Source organism: Vombatus ursinus, unplaced genomic scaffold (genome assembly GCF_900497805.2).
Source record: "Vombatus ursinus unplaced genomic scaffold, bare-nosed wombat genome assembly UNPS02009205.1, whole genome shotgun sequence".
Classification (NCBI taxonomy): Eukaryota; Metazoa; Chordata; class Mammalia; order Diprotodontia; family Vombatidae; genus Vombatus; species Vombatus ursinus.
In genome coordinates this window covers 28,562,081-28,584,454 of record NW_020948983.1, presented here as the reverse complement: position 1 = coordinate 28,584,454, position 22,374 = coordinate 28,562,081, and the positions used below count along the sequence as shown (strand labels likewise).

General features: G+C 36.2%; 1 protein-coding gene across 1 annotated transcript in view; it reads right to left on the bottom strand.

The window, feature by feature from the left end:
- The window catches only part of CTSH (cathepsin H), a 38,151-nt gene that overhangs the window by 8,059 nt on the left and 7,718 nt on the right, over positions 1 to 22,374 (bottom strand). The window contains exons 2-4 of the mRNA XM_027851635.1: positions 19,484 to 19,588; positions 12,753 to 12,839; positions 8,679 to 8,734 (exon numbers count right to left, since the gene is read on the bottom strand). Of these exons, the coding sequence (XP_027707436.1) occupies positions 8,679 to 8,734; positions 12,753 to 12,839; positions 19,484 to 19,588 (248 nt within the window). The remainder of the gene's footprint in view (positions 1 to 8,678; positions 8,735 to 12,752; positions 12,840 to 19,483; positions 19,589 to 22,374) is intronic.

The following is a 22,374-nucleotide window of genomic DNA, read 5'->3' as shown; positions in this document are numbered from 1 at the left end:
GTGGGAATTAAAAAGAGGGGTTAGGAACAAGAGATGCTTTGAGGTAGAATTAATAGGACTTTTCAATGGACAGGATATGGAAGATGAAATAGAAGTGAAAAATTACTAGGATTTTGAGTCTGGATAGGGTGGCACCATTAGTAGCAACAGGAAAGTTAGAAGGAAAAACTATTTCATGGGGAGAGATTAAGTTTGGTTTTTAATAATTGGAAAAGCAACAATTGGTCTAGTTCCTTCAGATATCTTAGCAACTGAAATGAAACAATTCAACTGAGAGCTAGTACTTGATTAATTGATTAACTGAGCTGAGAACCAGTGAATTCCTAGAATCTTCTTCAGTAACCTAATATATGGCTATTCTACAAGATAGTCTTTACTTAGTTCAATTTAATTCATTTCAGCAAATATTTATATAATGTATGAATACTATGATGGATAAATATATCTATATAACTATGTATTTATGTATCACTTTGAAGGGATTATAATTTTCTTGGAACACAGACAAATAAATCACTTAAATAACAATAAAAGGCTGAAGATGATAAGTACTAAAGTGATTGTTATAAACCGTATTCATGTAATCGCTGGAGTTCTGGATTTGGATATAAGATGACCTGATTTCAAATCCTGACTTGCTTGTATACTAGTTATATGACTCTGGGCAAGTCATTTAACTTCCTCAGCCTCAGTTTCTTCATCTGTAAAATGGGGATAATGAAAGCACCTAAGTTACGTGTTGGTTATGAGGTTCTGATGAAATAGCATATGTAAAGCACCTTGCAAACTTTAAAGCACTATATAAATGCTAGCTATGTAAAGAGAGGAAGGAGATAAGTGAAGCATGGCTGGAGCTTTTCTGAAATTGGGTTTTTACTAATGTAATGACTAATTCAAGTTGGTGGGACTTGAACTTTGACTGCTGGCCAAGGAGTTTAGACAATTCTGCAGGCAATCAACAGACACTGCTAATTTTTAAATCGAGGAGGGATATGACAAAAGCAGTGTGTTTTTTAGGATTAAACCTCCAGTGACATTGAAGATGGAATGTGAAGAAACAGAAAGCAGAAGTGAATAGACCAGTTACACAGCTCTTATTATTCAGTATTTTAACAAGTCAACAAATTAAATCAAGTACTTATTATGCAGAATGTCTGCAATGATCTAGCTAGGAGTCTGGACTGTGATGGCTGAGGGAATAGAAGGAAAGTAAGAGGCAAATTGGAGAGACTTTAAAAAAATATATTATTTTTTTCCCCAATTACATGTAAAAACATTTCTAACATTCTTTTATTTTTTTAAAGTTTTGAGTTCCAAATTCTGTCCCTTATTCCCTCCCCTATCCCCTCCCTGACACAGTAAGCCATCTGATATAGGTCATACATGTGCAATCATGTAAAACATTTCCATATTAGTCATTTTGTGCAAGGAGACTAGAACAAGAAAAGAAGGAAAGAAAGAAAGAGAAAAATAGTATGCTTCAGTTGGTATAGAGACATCATTTCTTTCTCTGGAGATATATAGCATTTTTCCTCATAAGTCCTTTGGGATTGTCTTGGATCACTGTATTGCTGAGAATAACTGAGTCATTCACAGTTCTTCATTGTATCATATTGCTGTTGCTGTGTACAATGTTCTCCTGGCTCTGCTCACTTCAATTTGTATCAGTTCATGTAAGTGTTTCCAGGTTTTTCTGAAATCATCCTGCTTGTCCTTTCAATAATATTCCAATCACATACCACAACTTGTTCAGCCATTCCTCAATTGATGGGCATTCCCTCAATTTCTAATTCTTAGCCACCACAAAAGAGCTGCTATTAATATTTTTGTTCAAATAGGTCTTTTTGCTTTTTAAAAAAATCTCTTCAGGATACAAACCTAGCAGTGGTATTGTTGGATCAAAGTGGTTTTATAGCCCTTTGGGCATAGTTCCAAATTTCTCTACATAATGGTTGAAGCAGTTCACAACTCCAGTGTATTAGTGTCTCAATTTTCCCACATACCTTCGAAATTTATCATTTTCCTTTTTTGTCATATTAGCCAATCTGATAGGTGTGAAGTAGTACCTCAGAGTTGTTTTAATTTGCATTTCTAGCAATAGTGATTTAGTGCATTTTTCATATGATCATAGACAGCTTTGATTGTTTTGTCTGAAAACAGCCTATTTATCAACTAGGGAACGACTTGTATTCTTGTAAATTTGACACAATTCTCTATACATTTGAGAATGAAGCCTTTATCTGAGATACCTGCTGTAAAAATTTTCCCCCAGTGTTCTGCTTTCCTTCTCATTTTGGTTGCATTGGTTTTGCAAAATTTTTTAATAATCAAAATTATCCATTTGACATTTTGTAGTATAGCTCTCTATATCTTGTTTAGTTCTAAATTCTTTCCTTAACTATAGATCTGACAGGTAAAGCATTCCATGCTCTTGTAATTTGCTTATGGTATCACTCTGGGTGTAAATCACATTCCCATTTTGACCTTATCTTGATATCCAGTATGAGATCTTGGTCTATATCTAGTTTCTGCCATATTGTTTTCCAGTTTTCTCAGAAGTTTTTGTAAATAATGAATTTTTGTCCCAAAAGCTTGGATCTTTGGGTTTATCAAACACTAGGTTACTGTGGTTATATACTACAATGTACTATATTCTAATCTATTCCACTGATCCATCACTCTATTTCTTAGTCAGTATGAGATAGTTTTAATGATTCACCCTTTATAATACAGTTTGGGATTTGATATGGTTAGAGCATCTTCCTTCACATTTTTTTCATTGACTCCCTTCATATCCTTGACCTTTTGTTCTTCCAAACGAATTTTATTATTATTTGTTCTAGCTCTATAAAATATTTTTGGTAGTTTGATTGGCATGGTATTGAATAAATAGATTAATTTAGGTAGAGTTGTCATTTTTATTATATTGGGTTAGCCTACCCATGAGCAATTAATATTTTTTGAATTGTTTAGATCTGACTTTATTTGTTTGAAAAGTGTTTTGTAATTGTGTTCATATAGTTCCTGAGTTTGTCTTGGCAGGTAAACTCCCAAGTATTTTATATTGTCTACAGTTATTTTAAATGGAATTTCTCTTTTTATTTCTTGCTACTGGGCTTTGTTGGTAATATATAGAAATGCTGATGATCTATGTGCTGAAGTTGTTAATTGCTTCAAGTAGTTTTTGTAGTTGATTCTCTAAGTATATCATCATATCATCTGCAAAGAGTGATAGTTTTGTTTCCTTTTTGCCTATTCTAATTACTTCAATTTCTTTTTCTTCTCTTATTGCTATAGCTAGCATTTCTAGTACAATATTGAATAATAGTGGTGATAATGGGCATCCTTGTTTCACTCCTGACTTTATTGGGAAAGCTTCTAGCTTATCCAGATAATGCTTGCTCATGGTTTTAGATAAATATTACTTATCATCTTAAGATAAGCTCTATTGATTCCCATGGTCTCTGGTGTTTTAATAGGAATGGGTACTATATTTGGTCAAAGACTTTTTCTGCAGCAATTGAGATAATTATATAATTTCTGTTGTTTTTGTTATTGATATGGTTAATTATGTTGATAGTTTTCCTACTGAACCAGCCTTGCATTCCTGGTATAAATTCCACCTGGTCATATTGTATGATCCGTGTGATATATTGTTGTAATCTCCTTGATAGTATTTTATTTAAAATGTTTGCAAAAATATTCATTAGGAAATTGGTCTATAGTTTTCTTTTTCTGTTTTTGCTCTTCTTGGTTTAGGTATCAGTATCATATTTGTGTCATAAAAGGAATTTGATAGGACTCTTTCTTCACTTGCTTTTCCCAGTAGTTTACATAGTATTGAGATTAATTGTTATTTACATGTTTGGTAGAATTCAATTGTGAAATTATCTGGCCCTGGGGATTTTTTCTTAGGGAGTTCACTGATGGCTTGTTCAATTTCTTTTTTTCTAAGATTGGGTTATTTAAGTATTCTATTTCATCTTCTGTTGATCTGGGCAATTTATATTTGCGTAAATATTTATGTATTTCATTTAGGTTGTCAGATTTATTGGTATATAATTGGGAAAAATAGCTTTTTTTTTTGGTGAGGCAGTGGGGGTTAACTGACTTGCTCAGGGTCACACAGCTAGTAAGTGCAAAATAACTCTTAACGATTATTTTAAGTTCCTCTTCATTGGTGATGAATGTACCCTTTTCATTTTTGATACTGGTAATTTGGTTTTCTACATTTTTTAAAATCAAATTAACCAATGGCTTATCTATTTTATTGGTTTTTTCACAAAACCAGCTTCTAGTTTTATTTATTCAATGGTTTTCTTACTTTCAATTTTATTAATTTCTCATTTCTTTTCAGGATTTCCAATATGCTGTTTAATTGGGGGTTTGGAATTTGTTCTTTTTCTAGTTTTTTAGTCACATGCCTGATTCATTGATCTGCTTTTTCTCTTTTTTATTGATGTAAGTGTTTAGAGATATATAAATTTTCGCTTAAGTACTACCTTGGCTGTAGCCTATAACTTTCGGTATGTTGTCTCATTGCTGTCATTCTCTTTAATGTAATTATTGGTTCTATGATTTACTCTTTGATCCACTTATTCTTTAGGATTAGATTATTTAGTTTCCAATTAATTTTAATCTATTTTTCATTAACTTCTCATGTAATTTTTATTGTATTATGATCTGAAAAGGATGCACTTAATATTTATGTTTTTCTGCATTTGGTTGTGAGGTTTTTATGCCCCAAAACATCATCAATTTTTGTGTAGGTGCCATATATTACTGAGAAAAAGGGATATTCCTTTCTATTCCCATTCAATTTTCTCCAGTGATCCATCATATCGAACTTTTCTAGCATTCTATTCACCTCCTTAACTTCTTTCTTTATTTTTTGGTTAGATTTATCTAGTTCTGAGAGAGGAAATCTGAGGCCCCCCACTAATATGGTTTTGTTGTCTATTTCCTCCTGTAATTAATTTAGCTTCTCCTTTAAAAATTTAGATGCTATACCATTTGGTGCATATACATTTACTATTGATACTACTTCACTGTCTATGGTCCCTTTTAGCAAGATAAAATTTCATTTCTTATCTCTTTTAATTAGATCCATTTTTACTTTTACTTTGTCTGAGATCATGATTGCTACACCTACTTTTTTTTTTTTTTTTACTTCAGCTGAAGCATAATAGATTCTGCTCCAGCTCCTTACTTTTACTCGGTCAGTGTCTCTGTGCTTTAAATGTATTTCTTGTAAACAGTATATTGTAGGATTCTGGTTTTTAATCTACTGGGCTATCCACTTCCATTTTATGGGTGAGTTCATTCCATTCACATTTACAGTTATCATAACTAACTGTGTATTTCCCTCCATCTTATTTTCCCCTTGTTTATCTTTTTCTCTGTCTTACCTTTCACCCTGTCCCTCCTCACAAGTGTTTTACTTCTGATCACCACCTCCCCCAATTTGCTCATCCTTTTGTCAGTTCCCCCCACCTTTTTTAATCTGTGTCCCTTTTTAGTTCCCTATAGGGTAAAATAGATATCCATATTCAACTGAGTATGTATATTATTATTTCTTTGAGCCAATTATGATGAGAGTAAGGTTCAAGTGTTGCCTGCCACCCCCCATCTTTCCCTAAACTGTAATAGCTCTTTCATACTTCTTTTATGTGAGATAATTTACGCCATTTTATCTCCTTATTCCCTCTTCTTCCAGTGCAATCTTCTTTCACACTCCATAATTTTTTTTTTTGGATATCATCCCATCATAGTCATCTCACACCTGTACCTTCTGCCTATGTATATTTCTTCTAATTGTCCTTATAGTAATTAAGTTCTTCAGAATTACAAATATCTTGCCATGTAGGAATATATGGAGAGACATTTTTAAATAAGGATTGTGAGGACCTGGTAACTGATTGGATGTGTAAAGAAGTAAAGGAAGAGAGGAATCAGTAAAAAAAAAAATGACTACAAGTTTTGGTGACTAAGAGAATGATGCTGCTATTGACAAAAATAGGCATGTTACAGAGAACAGACAAGTATATGGCTTTTTAGGGGGTTGGTTGAGATTTATAGAAACCAGTAGGACAATCAAAGTGGAAATTTCCTATGAGCAGCTATAAATAATCTGGTGATCAGAACTCAAGAGAGCTAGGGCTCTGATCAGGGCTAGGAACACATTGTGGAAGCCTCTGTAAATTTTTTTTGCATATTTATTTTAAAAAATCTGGGGACAATGGATAGAGCACAATCTTTAGAGTCAAGAAGACATAGGTTCAGGTCCTGCCTCTTATACTTAATTGCTTATAGGCAAATCATTAAACCTCCTAGGTATCAATTAAGATTATAAATATCAGATGAGATGCCAACCTGCAACCCATGGGAGGAGTTTCTATTCCAGGAGTTCCTATACCTCTTTCCTCCTCAGGCTGTATGTAGGACTACTTGAAGAGCTCAGGTCCTAGAATTTACACTTTGGAAGTACCCTCTGCCCCTAGGCCCCTCCCTCTGAGTGAACGGCTCCTCCCAGAAACTCTAAGAAGGGTGTCCAGGTCAGCTGGGTCTCATTCCTTTGCAGTACAACAGAATTCCTCTACCATCCCTCTCTTTCTTCAACTTTCTTTTAGGCCTTATCTTACCCTATTAAAATGAAAGATCCTCTAGGGTAGAGTCTGCCTTTCTTTCTACTTAAGTTGTATTCTCAGAGTTCAGGATATTGCTTAGCACATTTGTTGTTGTTGTCCAGTTTTGTCCGGCTCTTTGTGACTCCATGGCCTTTTTATTTTCTATTATCTCTTGAAGTCTGTCCAACTTCATGTTTGTTGTTTCCATGACACTATCCATCAACTTTATCCTCTGCTGTCCCTTTTTTCTTTCGCCTTCAGTTTTTCCCAACATCACGTTTTGTCTTGTTTTTTTTTCCCCCAATGAACTTGGCACACAGCAAGCACTTAAAAAATTCTAGCTGACTGACTGATCAATGAAATTACAAGTCAGTACCATAAACAACAAAGAAACAGAAACACAAACCTCTTATCTTTGTATGCTCTGTAAAATGATTTCACATAACTTAATCTTATCAAATAGTAATAACAACCCTGGGAGGTTGGTTACATATGAGTGTTATTGTCATTTTACTGAGGAGGCAACTAATATTGTACAATGTTAGGTGTTTTGCCCAAGTCATGCACATGACCTTGACAGAGGTGAGACTAGAAACAAGGCTTTCTTAGTTTTCAGTACAGTGATTTTACTTTTTTTCAATTAATAAGAGTTTATTTTCTTTCCTTCCTTCCTTCCCAACTTAGAAAAAAAAGAAAAAAAACAAGACTCTTGTAACAAACGTACATCATCAAGCAAAACGAATCCCCATATAGGCCATGCAAAAAATATATTTTCTATTCCTTCTAATCTGCTTCTGGGAGTAACATATAAAGGAAGGCTCCCTTTTGTAATTTAATACTAGTTTGGATGAATACTTTTAGGTTTATAAAAAAATATATTACAAGACTTTAACTTGGTGCTGATAGAATTAATGATAGTATTTACCCTTTTAACAGAAAAAGGAAATTAACATATACTTGGAAGATAATTTATTGTGGATTTCTTGGGCTGGGTGATGCTCCAGCTGCTGCTACAGATTGTTCTTCAGCAAAACACCCATAATTCAGGGTTATGGAGGATAAGAGCAATGAAATCCAAAATGAAAAATGCTGAATTCAAAAGTAGTTGAGATTAATGTGTAGCCCAGGCTTCTGAGCATGCTCAGTTTGTCTAAGATGGGACCTGCTGCATTCCCTACCACATAGGTGGGGGTAGCAGAAGACTTGAGAGAATTAGGACAGTACGTGCTTAATTGTGGGAATTGAGTGAACCACACTGTTTCCATCTTGTGAATTGATTCTGGAGCTGGCCCAGTTTCCTTTCTATTCATTTATGGGTCTAGTACAATTTCTGTCTTGTGAGAAAAATTTATTCAATTGTGGTAATTGGGAGAAAATCTTATTGTATTGTTTGAACCTAGCCCTGTGTGGCTGGGAAGCTGGACCACCTCTACCTGCTGTTTAGAGACCCTTAACTAAGAACCTAGGTTATGGTGATCAGAAACCTGGTCAGATCCCAAGATTGATGCAAGGAATTTTCTCACAATTATACATCTCAAGCAACCCATATGTCTTACCTGAAAAACTGGCCCAGTACTGATCAATCAGTTGTTGTTTCCATGTTCCTTTGATTGTTTATAGACACTTGGGGGGAGTGGCACAGCTCCTTTTCTAAATTCAGGGAATTGTACCTGTTTGCTCTGCCACTCCCAACTTGAAAAGTCCCTAATCTTTCCTCTAATTAGAAATCAGATTATCCAATGTTGTATTGTTTCCTTTTAATTAATTGGTCTTATTTGATGAATTTTAAAAAATGTATAAAAGTCTGTCTACCCCTGTGTTTGGGGTCCAGGCCTAAGCTGAGGAGGTCTGGTCCTGATTTGTTGGGCAGTTGTCATGCATTGCTTAATAAATCTATATGTGCAGAAGCTTGAACCTTTGTTTTCTCTGTCATTTTATCTTTCACCTGCCACAGGCTCCAAGTTAGAAAAACTGAGCAAGTTCATAAGCTTGGGCTACACTATATTGAAAGTAATTTATGAAGTCTTGTTTATCTATTCAGGGGCGACTTACCCATTGCATCCATGATTGTTAAAATCCTGAGCACAGTCCACTAGTTGTTGTTCTGCCTAATGAAATATAAATGAATTCCAGTGAATTTGATTTAGAATCAAAGTAATTTAGAATCAAACATACACTATACTTACATATATTAGGTATGCTGAACAGATCTATGATAATAATAACAAAAGCAATTGTAACTAGCATTTATACAGCACTTTGAAATTTGCAAGATACCTTATATGTCATCTCATTTAATCCTTACAACAGCTCTGGGAAGTAGATACTATTTTTATTCCTATTTTAAAGCTGAATCCGAGAGGGGTTTAAGTGAATTGCCCAGAGTCCCATAGATAGTTAAATGTCTAGGGCAAGATTGAACTCAGATCTTTCTAATTCCATATCCAAAGCTCTATCCAACATCAACAGATGTCAGACTCCTGGCAGGAAAAATGAGTGTGCCCAAACTAGATAAATATATAATTGGAAAATGCTTAACAAAATAAATAAACATATAACATGACACAGATAATGTTAATTTGTGATATCCTAAGTCAATATGCAACTACAGGGATCCAGTTCTATTTGAATCTGACATTACCATTATGCCACCTAATTGTCTACCTGTCAACTACATACCAGGATGAATAGTAGGTAAACTGATGGAAATGTCTCAAATATTTACATTGTCTTAAGCATATAATTAAATATAACTCCTTGTTAGTACTTGTATGCCTCATACATTTGTAAATATGCTATATCTTACACATGGATTTAGATAAGGACAAAATAAGTTAGTAAATTCCTAGCTTCTATACACAAATGATGAAATATCTGAGTCTTATTAAATGTAAGACCTTTGAAATTAGAATCTTTAAAAAGGTAAATCATATCATGTTTAATTTAAATTAATCTTTTTATATTTTTTGAGGTGAAATCTATTTACTTTATAACTTCTCATCATCTTGTGTTAAATACAAAGTGTCCCCCTTCTTTCTTTCTTCCTTTTTTTTTTTTTTTTTTTGCATTCAGGTACTTTCCAACCTAAATATAACCAAAAGTTCAGTGGCCTTAAGCCTTAAGTATATGACTTAACTATCCAAATTGGGTTGAGTTTACTTCAATTCTAGGTCAATATGGCCTTGTGTTATTATTTTTTTAAGCAAATTAAACTATCAAGAAGCAAAAATATTAAAATGCTCAAACAACAATAAAATGATAGTACACAGAAACTTAAGCTTAACTTAAATTCCTAGCTTCCTTCAAAGCTCAACACAAATACCAGCTCCCACAAGAGGCCCTTCCTAATTCCCCCAGCTACCAATGCTTCTTCTTCCTCACCACAAAATTATTTACTTGTATATATTTTGAATTTATTTATATGTGTAAATGATGTTTCCCCTGATAGAATGTTAGGCTCTTAGAGGGCTAGGACTGTTTTGTTGTTTTTGTTGTTGTATTGCCCAATGCCTAGCATTGTGCCTGGCACCAATAGGTGCTTAACTGATTGATTGCTAGAGCTATCTATGTTGATTACTGATCTGTTGAAGTATTAAGGTGGTGGTGGTTGTTATTGTCAAGATCTATAAGGTCTATAATTTCTTTGGTATAGGGAACTCCTGAGGTATAAAGAACTTCCTAATTTTGAAAACTCCTTTGGTCAATAAATGAATGTATTAAGCTCTTACTATTTGCTAAGCACAGGGGATACAAATATAAAAACAAAGAGTCCCTGACCTCAAGGTGCTTATATTTTAAAGGGGTGAACAATATTCATAGGGGAGTGGTAGCCAGGCAGAGACACATTGACCCAGAAATTACAGGGATAAGGACTGGGGCCAGAGTGAGAGTGGATTGAGATACCTTATTTAGGAATAACAGGAACAAGGCTAGCAAAGTTGATATTATCATGCATGATTCATTGTTCTAGAACTGGAGGGGATGGGAGTGTTGAAAGGCATATTTATTGATTAGGTGGGGTTAGGTAGTTGGTGAAGAGGGGAGTGGAAGGAAGAGAGATATGCAAAGAAGGAGGGAGTGAAACAAGCATAGTGGGGACTTCCTGGAGAAGCAGTCATTAATCTGGAGAGTGGGGCCTCAAGGCAGATGGATAACTGTTCTGCAACTTCTAGTCTTAGTTGTCTGGAACACCAGTTATATGTCTTGCTCAGGGTTAAACAGACAGCATAATAATAAGCATAATTAGCTAGCATTTATATAATGCTTTAAGATTTGCAAAATGTTAATAAATATCTCATTTTATTCTCACAACAACCCTGGGAAATAGGTGCTATAATTATCCTCATTTTATAGATGAAGAAATTGAGACAGATCAAGGAGAGGATAAGTGACTTTGCCTAGGGTCACACAGCTAGTGTCTAAGGCCATATTTAAATTCAGATCTTCTTGATTCCAGGTTTAGCACTTTATAATAAATGAATGAATGACTGGATGGATGAATAATAGTGATACCTAATATTTATATAGTACTTACTATGTGCCAGGCATTGTGTTAAGAGCTTTATAATTATTATCTCCTTTGATCCTAACAACAACTCTGGGAGGTAGGTGCTATTATTATCCCCATTTTACAGATGAGGAAACTGAGGCAAACAGGTTAAATAATTTGCCCAGGGTCACACAGCTAGTATAAGTCTGAGACTGGATGTGAACTCAGGACTTTCTGACTCCAGGCTCAGCACTCTATCCACTGTACCACCTAGTTGCCTAGAAGCTAGATATCTTGGAAGTAGGGCTTGAACCCAGATTTTGACTATGAGTCTCCACTATGCCTTGTTTCCTCTTCCATATTACATACACAAGGACATGTTATTTTTGTTCTGCTTTCTTGATTATGTATCACTTCATATACATCTCCCCTCCGTTCTTATATCCTTCATAGCTGTTACTTCTTATGGTGTAATAATGTTCCATTATACTCATATACTATAATTTTGCACAGCTATTTCCCATTTTGCTGCACATGTGGGTTGTTTCCAGTTTTTTTTTGTTACAAATAATTTTGCTAGGAATACCTTACAGATAGTTCTCTTCTCCCCCCCCCCCCTTATCAATAACATTCTTTAATTATCCAGTTTGGAAAAGACATCAACCTTGGGACAAATTTTGAATGTTCACAGAGCTGAAGTATAATTTTATTCTTCTTGTCTAAGAATGTAATAGGGCCAAGAAAATGAAAAAGCTCTTTCTGCAGAAAGGACATTTAGTAGCTGATTCACAAGCACACATTTCAGAGAAGGATGATCATGATGTTTATACTTAAAGGCTTCTTTTAACTTCCAGTTAAAATCCCACCTTCTATGGGAAGCCTTCCTTAACCCCTCTTAATTTCAGTGCTTTCCCTTTATAAATTATTTCCTATTTATCTTGTGTAAGACTTGCTTTGTATATATTTTTGCATGTTGTTTACCCCATTTGACTGGAAGCTCCTTGAGGGCAGGGACTCTCTTTTGCTTCTTTTTGTGTCCCCAGCACTTAGTACTGTGTCTGGTATACAGTAGGCACTTAATAAATGTTTATTGAATGCAATTAATGACCTGACAAAGTCATAGAATCAGTATTTCTACCCAGTCATACAATTTCATATAAATAAAATAGAAACAGGTGAATTTAATTCAATTAACACTAAGTGCTTGCTATGTACTAGGTATTTCTGGGAAAAAAACCAAACAGCAAACCAGTAACTGCCTACAGGACCTTTACGTTCTCCTTAAGGGATATAACAGTACACTGTAATTTGAGAAGGGAGAAAGCACTAAGATTTCATGGAAGAGGGGGCACCTTTGCTGAGCTTTGGAGGATGATAAGGATTCTGAGAGCGGAAGATGAGAAGGAAGATCATTGAGGGCACAGGCATGAGGAGTGGGGGATGACCAGAGATTTAAAGCTGAGTGAACTTGTGGAGGGAGGAATATGGGGAATAACCAGTAGTTCATTTGGCTCAAATGCAGAGTGTGTAGAAGGGAATATGAAATAAACAAATTACATTGTACATCCTGGGGAATAAAAATGAGGTTAGCATATGGATGATTTCTCTTCCAGCATTCCTAAAGTCATATTTCTTACCAGAGAGAGTAGTTTTCCAGTTGCTATGGCAACAGCAGACTCCAGTCCCCCAGTGGTAGAAAAAGTCCAGCAACTGCCACATCCACCCTAGAGGACAAAGGAGAATAAAGTTTGTCAGTTTTTCTAAACCAACTTTTAGACAGAAATATAAATACACTCTCTCTCTCTCTTTCTGTGTCTCCTAAACTCCCTCCAGTCTGGCTCCTAAACCTAACATACTGTTGACAGTAATAATAAGTTGTTAAAAAAAAATCAAAACTCCAAAAAAAAAAACCCATTTCTTAAGAGCTGACAATTTGCCAGGCGCAGTGCTAAGTGTTGAGGATACAAAGAGAAACACAAACAGTTCCTGCTTTCAAGGAGCTTACAGCCTAATGGAGAAGACAATTAATGTAAATATCTAGATACATATAAGATATTCACAGAGTAGCTGAAAGGTAGTCTCAGAGGGGAAGGCACTAGTAGCTGAGGGAACCAGGAAAAGCCTCTTGTAAAATGTGGGAGTTGAACTGAGTCTTGAAGGAAGCCAAGGAACCTAGAAGGCAGTGAATTCCAGGCATGGAAAACAAGACAGGCATAAAGACGAGAGGTGAAGAGGTATGTGATAGGAAAAGCAAAGCAGGGCAGTGAAGGTGGATCATGCAGTGTGTAGAGGAGAGAGGTCAAGTAAAAGAAAAGCCTAGAAAATAGGAGGGGCCAGGTTTTGAAGGGCTTTAAATACCAAGTAGGATTTTATATTTAGTCATGGAGGTAATAAGGAGCCACTGGTTTCCTGACAAGGTCAGACCTGTGCTTTAGGAAAATCACTATGGTGGCTAGGTAGAGGACACAATGAAATGGGAAAGATGAGAAGTGATTGGAAAGAAACTGGCTTGCTCACAAAGGTATATTCAAAAGTCACTGGGGCCTTCTTACTCTCTTAATACAACTGTAAAAGGCTCTAGCTCCCTTTGCTAGGGCAGCAATTGTTACTAACTTTGTTAACTCTGTATGTATGATAAGAGTAATACTAACCGCAAATATTAAAACACTATGTAAATAAAAGTGAAAGTGCTTTATATAAATTATTTCATTGGTTTGTCATAGCATCCCTATGAGTTAGATGCCACAGGTATTGTTATCCTTATTTTGCAGCTGAGGAAATTGAAGTTCAAAGAAGTTACATTATTTGCCCATATGAACATAACTATAGTAAGTTTTAGAGGTGGGTCTGTTAGGCCAAAGCGACTCCTTTGTAACTAGCCCTCCATTTTGTGACTATAGTTTTCATTGACCTTTGAGTTTTGTGTTCTTTAAATGTTTTCTGTAAAACCTCCTACTCATGAGGGACCAGCTCATGCTCTGATCCAGTCGCAACTTGGCTGATGTAATCTTATTCCCCTCTAGCACTATGTAAAAATCATATAAAAGCCAAAGAGTCAAGAGCTTCGGGGTCCTGGCACTGGCTGAGAGCCTTGGACCCAATTTGTTTCAGCAACTACATGCCTTGTTAAATAAATCGTTGTCTGTACATAACTCAGTGTCTTTATCCTCTGGATCCCAACTTCAGCACTCTTTCCAATGTAAACACGCTGCTTCTTAAAGATAGTCGTGTATTCATTCCTTGAGTTTTCCTTTTCTACATAAGTCCTGTTTCCCATGGGAATGAGTGTTTCTTAGCTCCTTCAGCCCTGTCCTAGAGAGAAGATGGGATAGTCCCCAAATCTTAAGTTTCCCCCAGTCTTGGTCTCCCCTCCTTGATGTTTTTTGCATTTTATCCTGTGCCAGATACAAGACAGGAGGGTAATATATTGCCAGTCTTCCTCCATCCAGTCCTATGATATATAAAGACATCTTCTCTTAGGGGGACACTGTGGGCTGTTTTAGTGTTGGGTCAATGTTATGCACTTTTGATGAATGTGGCCCTTAGCACATTTTGGAGTGTAGGAAGCTGGGGCTAGGGACCACTTCAGAGATATTAGGAATGAATTTTGGGGCAGCTCATTTCCATCTGTTCCTCTGTATTCCTCGGTAAACATCTCTAGCCTTGAAACTCTCTCCTTCACCCTGTAATTTAAATCCAAGTACTGATAAGGCTAATATGCTACACTATGCTAGCTCTCCCCCTGCAACTCTGATTGCTCCTTTTGTTTTCTCTGGTTTTGCTTCCTCTTCCTATCGTTGAAATGTGGAAATTCTAAGTGTCAGACCACATACTATCTCTGCTTCTCTCTTCAGCCACTCTCACCATCTCAACTGTGATCTCTAGTGTTGGTGACTTCCAGATCTAGCATTTTCAGCACTTTATATGCTCCAGGCTTACAACTCTAGTGCCTGGCTAGAATTTTTCCCTTGGAAGTCCTGTCGTCATTAAAAAAAATGTCTAAAATGGAACTTCCTCATGTATTGATCCCCTCCTTTCACCACACTCTCCTCTCCTCAGTTTGACTTTTAAATTTCCATCAATGTGTATCATTATCCTAGTTACCCAATTTAATCATCAAATCTTCAAGTCCAGTTGATTCCCTTCCTTCTTCCTTTCCTGCTCCACCTTTTACTTGTTTTTGGTAGTAACGCTTTCATATGCATATGTCTTATCTCCCTAACCAGACTCCACCTCCAGTACTTAGCATCTAACACCTTCTTTGGCCCATAAAAGTTGCTCAATAAATAATTTTTGATTGACTCACCCATATATCCCTATATAAATGGCTTTATGTATTCATGTTCCAGTATTTTCTTGCTCTGTTTCCTAAGGGGGAGTCAGTATTCCCCTACACTGAGTAGGCAGACTGGAACAAATACCTCGAACAAGTACCTCCTTTGATTGGAATGCTCCCTTAATTTTAAGTTATGAGTAGGTGACCATGCTATGTGAGCAAGAAATGACTCAACATGATGACTAAAAATCTGTAAACAGAGTTTAGGCTCAAGGCTCAGGAGAAATCAGCTACACTGACAGCCCAGTTCTTATCCTAGGCATCTTTCAAAGAGGCAAAATTTGTGGGAATAAATTTATCTGAAAAGCCAACAGGTGACTCATTGAGCAATCCAGAAGAATAAAGAAGTAGTGGGGGAAGAGGAAGAAGGGGAATTATTATAGTTGAAATTTGGAGAATACTTTGGGGTTAGTTTTGAGAAGGACAGTGGGAGTAGGTGGACCTAAAAACCTTGAGATTCCTTTGGGTTAACCAGTTCCAGATGAAAATATCCTTAGGATTAAGAATGTATGGGGTGGATTTTAGTCATTTACACTTTAGTGTGAAAAATTTCACAACTTTGCTTCCCAACTTTCCAAAGATGTGAAAGGAGGAAAAGACAATCAGTCATAGGAGTTTTGATGTAGGTGGGGGCCAAGGAAGTGAGAAGCAATTTTGGACATGAAGAGAGAATCAGGTTAGGGTTGACCACTATAGTGGAGGCATTGGGAAGTCAGCATTTGGTCTTTGAATATCTGTGGGTAGAGAGAAAAGGGAGTGCTAAGAGGTGGAAGAGGCCATGAGGAGGAGGTGGAGGGAAGCTGTAGAAAGGATGGACAACTGTCTTAGATGGCCTGTTTTTCAATTGTCTGTGATTGACCTTGTAGCCAGAGTCCAAACCACCTTAAGCCTAAGAGAAGAAAACAAAAGCATAGAATAAGACTCAGGAAATCTGCCACTAATTATCTATGATTTCTTGGACAAATAACTTAAACCTTTCTGAGCCTCAGTTTCCCTTTTAAAGTAAGGATAACGAACATTCTTTCTTGTGTATAATAAGCACATAAATAAATGTTGAGTTTTTATCTCACAGAAGTTGACTATGAAATAGTGACTTCCCTCCTAATCAGCTTCTGTATCTTTTATGTGTGTGTATATTCACATATACATACATATACACACATAAGTGAACATATATATTTCTGACCCAGCTAGACTGTAAATTCCTTGAGGGCAGAGATTGTTTCATTTCTGTCTTTGAAAACACTTAATAAATGCTTCTTGGTTGATTGAAGAGATCAAATGAGATAATGTATAGGAGAGAACTTGGTAAAATGCAAAACTATACAGACCTAAGGAATTATTAGCTTTCCAGTTTACCATACTCTACCCTATAACCTATAAGGTCCTACCAAATCTTGGATTTTATTAGCATTATATTATTCTCATAGTTATTGTTCAAAAAATGTTTTTCGATATTATTTGGAAGGAGTTACTGCCAAGGAAATTTGGGTAGAGGGTGAGCACAAGGACTGGATGAGGAAATGGAGGGCAGACCTCCCTTCTACTTGATATTCTCCCTTGCCATATCTCTACCTAACCTAAGAAGCTGCCCTCCTCCCCATATTTTCCATTTCTAATCTATTACAAAAAATGAACTAGCCACCCAATTTCCAGGAGCTTGCAGAGGTTTTCCACAAATGGGCCCAGAATCAACTATGTGCATGAGAGATATTTTTGGTCCTCTGAAGCCACAGACACCCAAGGCCTACAGGGAACATTGGTGGCAGACATTCATCTCATAAGTAGAATTGCCATCTAGCACCTATGACCAGGTAACTGAGATACTATGGAACAGTAATGAAAAGGACATTAGGGACTATTTGGTCCATCCCTCTCATTTTAAAGATGAAGAAACTAAGGTCCAAGGAGAGGAAGTGATTTGTTGAAGGTCAAATAGCTAGTTAGAGGCAGGACTGGAAATTTGAACTCAGCTCTCCTAACTTTTAGATGAGTGAGCTTTCCACTCCTACTGATGTACACTAATGGGTCCAAAGGAGCATAGCTATGGTCTCATGGTAAGGAAGAGATATCTAGATGCAAGTGAGAAAGAAGAGATTGAGATTCAAGGATTAGAAGGTGAGATCTTTGGGTCAGATCTTTGATAAGGCAAGAAATATAGGTATCAAGAAATATAGACTTGCAGAGCATACCCCCTAGAGGGTCAGATATATAAAGTTGGAAGGGGTCTTAGAGACTACAGAGACCAACATTTTACAAGGGCAAACTGAGGCCCATAAAGTTTGAGGTACTAGCCCAAGGCTACATAGGTAGGTAGTTAAAGTTTGGTAGCAGAGTTAGGGTTCAAAAAATCCAGGTTTTTCAGACTCTGCTTCTTTCATTTCAGATAAATTGTTTGATCCATTAAGCTCCTATTTTTGATGTTTTAAGGAATATTTAACACAACTAATACAAGACAATTAGAGACTATCTTACATTTGGTATATACAGTTGAAATTAAGTTATGCCTAAGTTATTAGACAAATTTTGAATCACGAGGCCAATTCAGGTTAAGGCAGGTTTTCCCTCTTTGTCCAAAGCTTAAAATACCATTCTTATGTTAATAACTTGGCCAGAACCTTGAAGTAACTTCATCTCTCCCAATACATTATTTCATCAGATGTGGGAATCTTTTACAACAAGGTTAGGGAAGAGGGTATTTTTAATAAGTCATCCATGATATCCTTCAATGATCATAAATTTAGCAATGGTGAGACCTTAGAGGCTATGGAATCCACCTCTCTCATTTTACAGATGAGGCCCAGAAAGGTTAAGTGACTACACCATGCTGTTCCTTTTTGTCTTTATGGACAAAATGGAGAGATGTGATTACAAAACCTTTCAGTCAGGAGGATTCAGAACTTGCTGATAGGCTGAAACCAAAGAGCTCTACCATTTATGTTTTATTTTAACTTGGAGGGAAGTATCTCAAAGAGTACCCAGGAATCTAGGCTTGTTCTTATGATATTTAACATTTTTAACAATGACCTACATAAAGAAATAAATGGAATGCTTTGTCAAATTTACAGATGATATGAAGAGGGACAGTTAACAGCTGGAATGAGATACAGGATCCAGAAACACTTAAAAGACTTGATTTGTAGGCCAATTCTAATAAGATAGGTATAAATGTGAAAGTCTGAAAATTGGGTAAAAAAATAGGCTTCACAAGTATAGCTAGGTGAATTAATGAATCTCTTCCCCCGCCAAAAACCCCAAAAAACAAAAAACGTGGTCACATTATTAGAATTTACACAGCATGTTTCCATTGGCCTGGAACCAATGACCATATTTAACATAATTATAACTTCAAATAGTGCGACTACTTCAGGTGATTCATTATTTACTTTAAAATTGGGGCCTAGCTGTGAAAGATGTGAATCATAGCTACCTAGCTATTTGTATGAAATAGCTCTAGAAGTTCAATATAAATTGCCAGTGTGACTGGGCAGCCAAGATACTAATGCGCTCCTAGTCTCATTGTATTCTGCTCTGTTCAGACCCCACTGAGGTCTTGTGTTTAGTTCTGGGCCCCATATTTTAGTTGGGATATTGACAAATTGGAGAGTATTATTGATTGTCTATTAAAAATCCCTTTAGACCCGAACTTCAGTACTCTTTATGCTGTTGCAAGCTGGCTGTACCATTTGATACCTGTGTGACCTTGGGGCAACTCACTTCATTCGCCTCCATGAGCCTGAGTTTCCTTTCCTATAAAATGACAGAGATTGGACTAGCTAACCATTAAGGTCACTTCCAACTCTAACATTCTAAGATTCTGTGAATTTGGTTAGGGAGGAAAAGATAATAATTTGACTATTTAGGGAAGAGTGTGGAAGTGAGAGCTGGGGTGGAGAAAAAGAGGACTTTCTGAATTTTCTTCCTACAATAGTCTTTTTAACTTGTTTTTCTGTTATATAAGACTGATAGACTGTTCATGGATGACACATTTCATAGAAATTATTGGGAAATTCATATAATAATTGTTCATACCTGGTTTTTCACTGGTGAGACATAATTTCCTTTCTTTCTCCAGTCCATAAATTTTGGATATGGACCAACACGTCGAACATGACTGCCTTTAGTAGCTGAGCAATTCTGAAATAACAAAATACCTTTGTTAGAAAAAAATGCTTAAATTTTTTAAAAAAGAAAACACATGATTAAACTAGAATACATAGTACAGAGATTACATAAGTGGGAAATCTTTTCCTTCTGCCCCTGGAATGAAATTCAGCATAAAAACAGATGCTTCCAAGATGAAATTGGGGTCAATTTATAGGACAGTGTACTGGCAGCTGAATCTTTGTCTTCTAGGCTTTAAGGAGCCTCAGCTCTGTGCTTTCCCATCCCCACCCCTTTCCTGAGCAAACACATAGCTGTTTTTAAAGTATCTCAAGGGTTTTTACTGCTAGCAACCACAAGGAAGTATAGGAAATGAAAATGAACAAATATGGAGAAGTGAGAAACAATCTTAAAAATCTCAAGTGTTGTAATTACGGAATCATTCATTGGAATGTCAATAGTTATTTAGGCCTGAATATTCAGTAGAGTTATTAGTTCCCAATGTGGTATGCTAGAAAGACTGCTAGACTTGTAATTAGAGGATTTGGGCTTAAATCCCAGCCCTGGCACTTACTATCTGGTTTTCCTTAAGTAAGTCATATAACATTTCTGGGCTTCAGTAATTTCATTTGTAAAATGAAAAGTTAGACTGGATGATCTTGAAGGTCCCTCCCACAGATCTAAATCTATGATGATATTCCCTAACACAATTTTTCTCTCTCTGGAGTTAGCTACACATAAACCCTCTAAGTGTCTCCTTCCAGTCTGGTCCTATCTCTACGCCCATATATTGACACAGTGGATAGAGTGCTGGACCTGGAGTCAGGAAGACCTGAATTCAAATTTGGTCTCAGACATTTACTATCTATGTGATTCTGAGCAAGTCACTTAATCTCTGTCTGCCTCCGTTTCCTCATCTTTAGAAATGGGGATGATAATAATAGCACCTATCTCCCAACGTAGTTGTGAAGATCAAATAAGAGAAGGATGATAAAATGCTTTGCAATGCTACCTATACTATTGCTTGCACGAAAGACTCAGTGAAATTATTACATCTTAGAAGAGCCTCCAGATTAATCTCTATCTCAATTTCATCTTCATGAGGCAAAGTGATCTATCTCCTGACAAGTTAGAACTTAGGGCCTGAGTTTTTAAAACAAATATCTATGGGCAAAGCTTGAGGTTTAGTCAGCTAAGTTGTCTCAAATCTCAATCTGAGTGTCAGTCATTAAGCGTGTGTTGTGCACCTACTGTATAGGATCCTCAGAATAGTCAGTCCTTGCCTAATAAACACTTATAATCCACTTCTCCCATGTTACCCCTGCTAATTTGAAAATCAAACAGTGTTATAGCAGTATGGTCACATGACAATCATATTTATTTGGAGTTGATGATGTTGTAGGCATGACCAAAGAATTGGCAAGCACAGTTCCAACCTTGTGGGATCCTACAATCATAGACTTTGAGGGATATGTGATTTTGCCAATGTGGATATGCCCTTGAATGACACAGATTGCAGCCCATCCCACATGCTCCTATAAATCCTTGACATTGCATAACTAGCAATGAAGCACATGGACTGTCCATTCTTTGTCCCTGGCTTATTTGCTTTTCTGATCATACTGATCATACTCTGTTGACATACTTTATGAAACTTCTAGGAAATTCCTCATTTGTAATGTGTGTTAGCTCATGCCTACAATATGCCTCTCCATTGTTCTTTAGGTCATGCTCAGCTTCAGTTCTGTGGAGACTGTGGTATTCCATGATTCATTATCAGAAGAACACTCATGTTAACAACATTTGTTTCAGAGAAAAGCTTGGAATCATTAGGTTACTGCCCACTTTCTCACAGGTGATCCAGCCTATAATCCTCCTTCTGCTCAATTCTGGACTCAGCTTGTTGTCCTTTGCAGATTTTGTCCCAGATATATGAACTCAAAGAAGAGAACTCTATAGATGGTCTGTCCAGCTGCACATCATATTCTGGACAATAGAGATTCTTTAATCATTTGCTTTTTCTTGTTTGGATAGTGGATGGGTAGGCCAAATTCTTGTATGGGATTATGCTTCTAATTATGCTCTGCAATGTTCCAGGGCTTGCTGTGATTAGCACAATACCATTGAAAACAGGAATACTTCATTTATATCTCTCTTACTTGGACTCAATGATGGTCATCCTCCATGTGGGTGGCAACCCCCTCTTTTGAGGGCTTATGTTTCTCTGTTGTTTTCCTTGTTTGATATTAATATCAGAAAGCCATTGAACAATGTTATTCTCTGTTGTTCTTTTTCAAGAATCTTAGATGATTCTGACTTATGAATGAGATGCCTTGTTGAACTAAAGTTTTAAGGGAGCACTTCCCTCTGCTGAATCAGATGTTTTAAAATTTTTTTGTTTTTGAATTTAACAAATATTAGACTTAACAAATATCACAGAAAGAGAACATTTCCACATGTAAATTGGAATAGAAAAAGAGAGGATTATATGTGAAACTGACTATTTTGTACAACTTCTTTTTTTCCTTAATACTAAATTCAATGCTATTTCAAAGCTGTCATGCTTCTCTGCTTCCTTCTGAATTTCCTTCTGTTCCCTTTTGTACATTTAAAAGTATGTCAATGACCCTCTTTGCTTTCTTTTATTCCTTGTGTTTTTAAAATAATCAGCAAGTAAGCACAGTAGGACCTTGTAATCTCTACAATTTCTAGTTAGTTGTCTGACCATAAAAATGTCTGTTAGAGTATAATATTTGTGAAAGCTTGTCATTTCCTTCTCATATCATGGTCAAGGATACTTTTGATGCATATGTAAACTA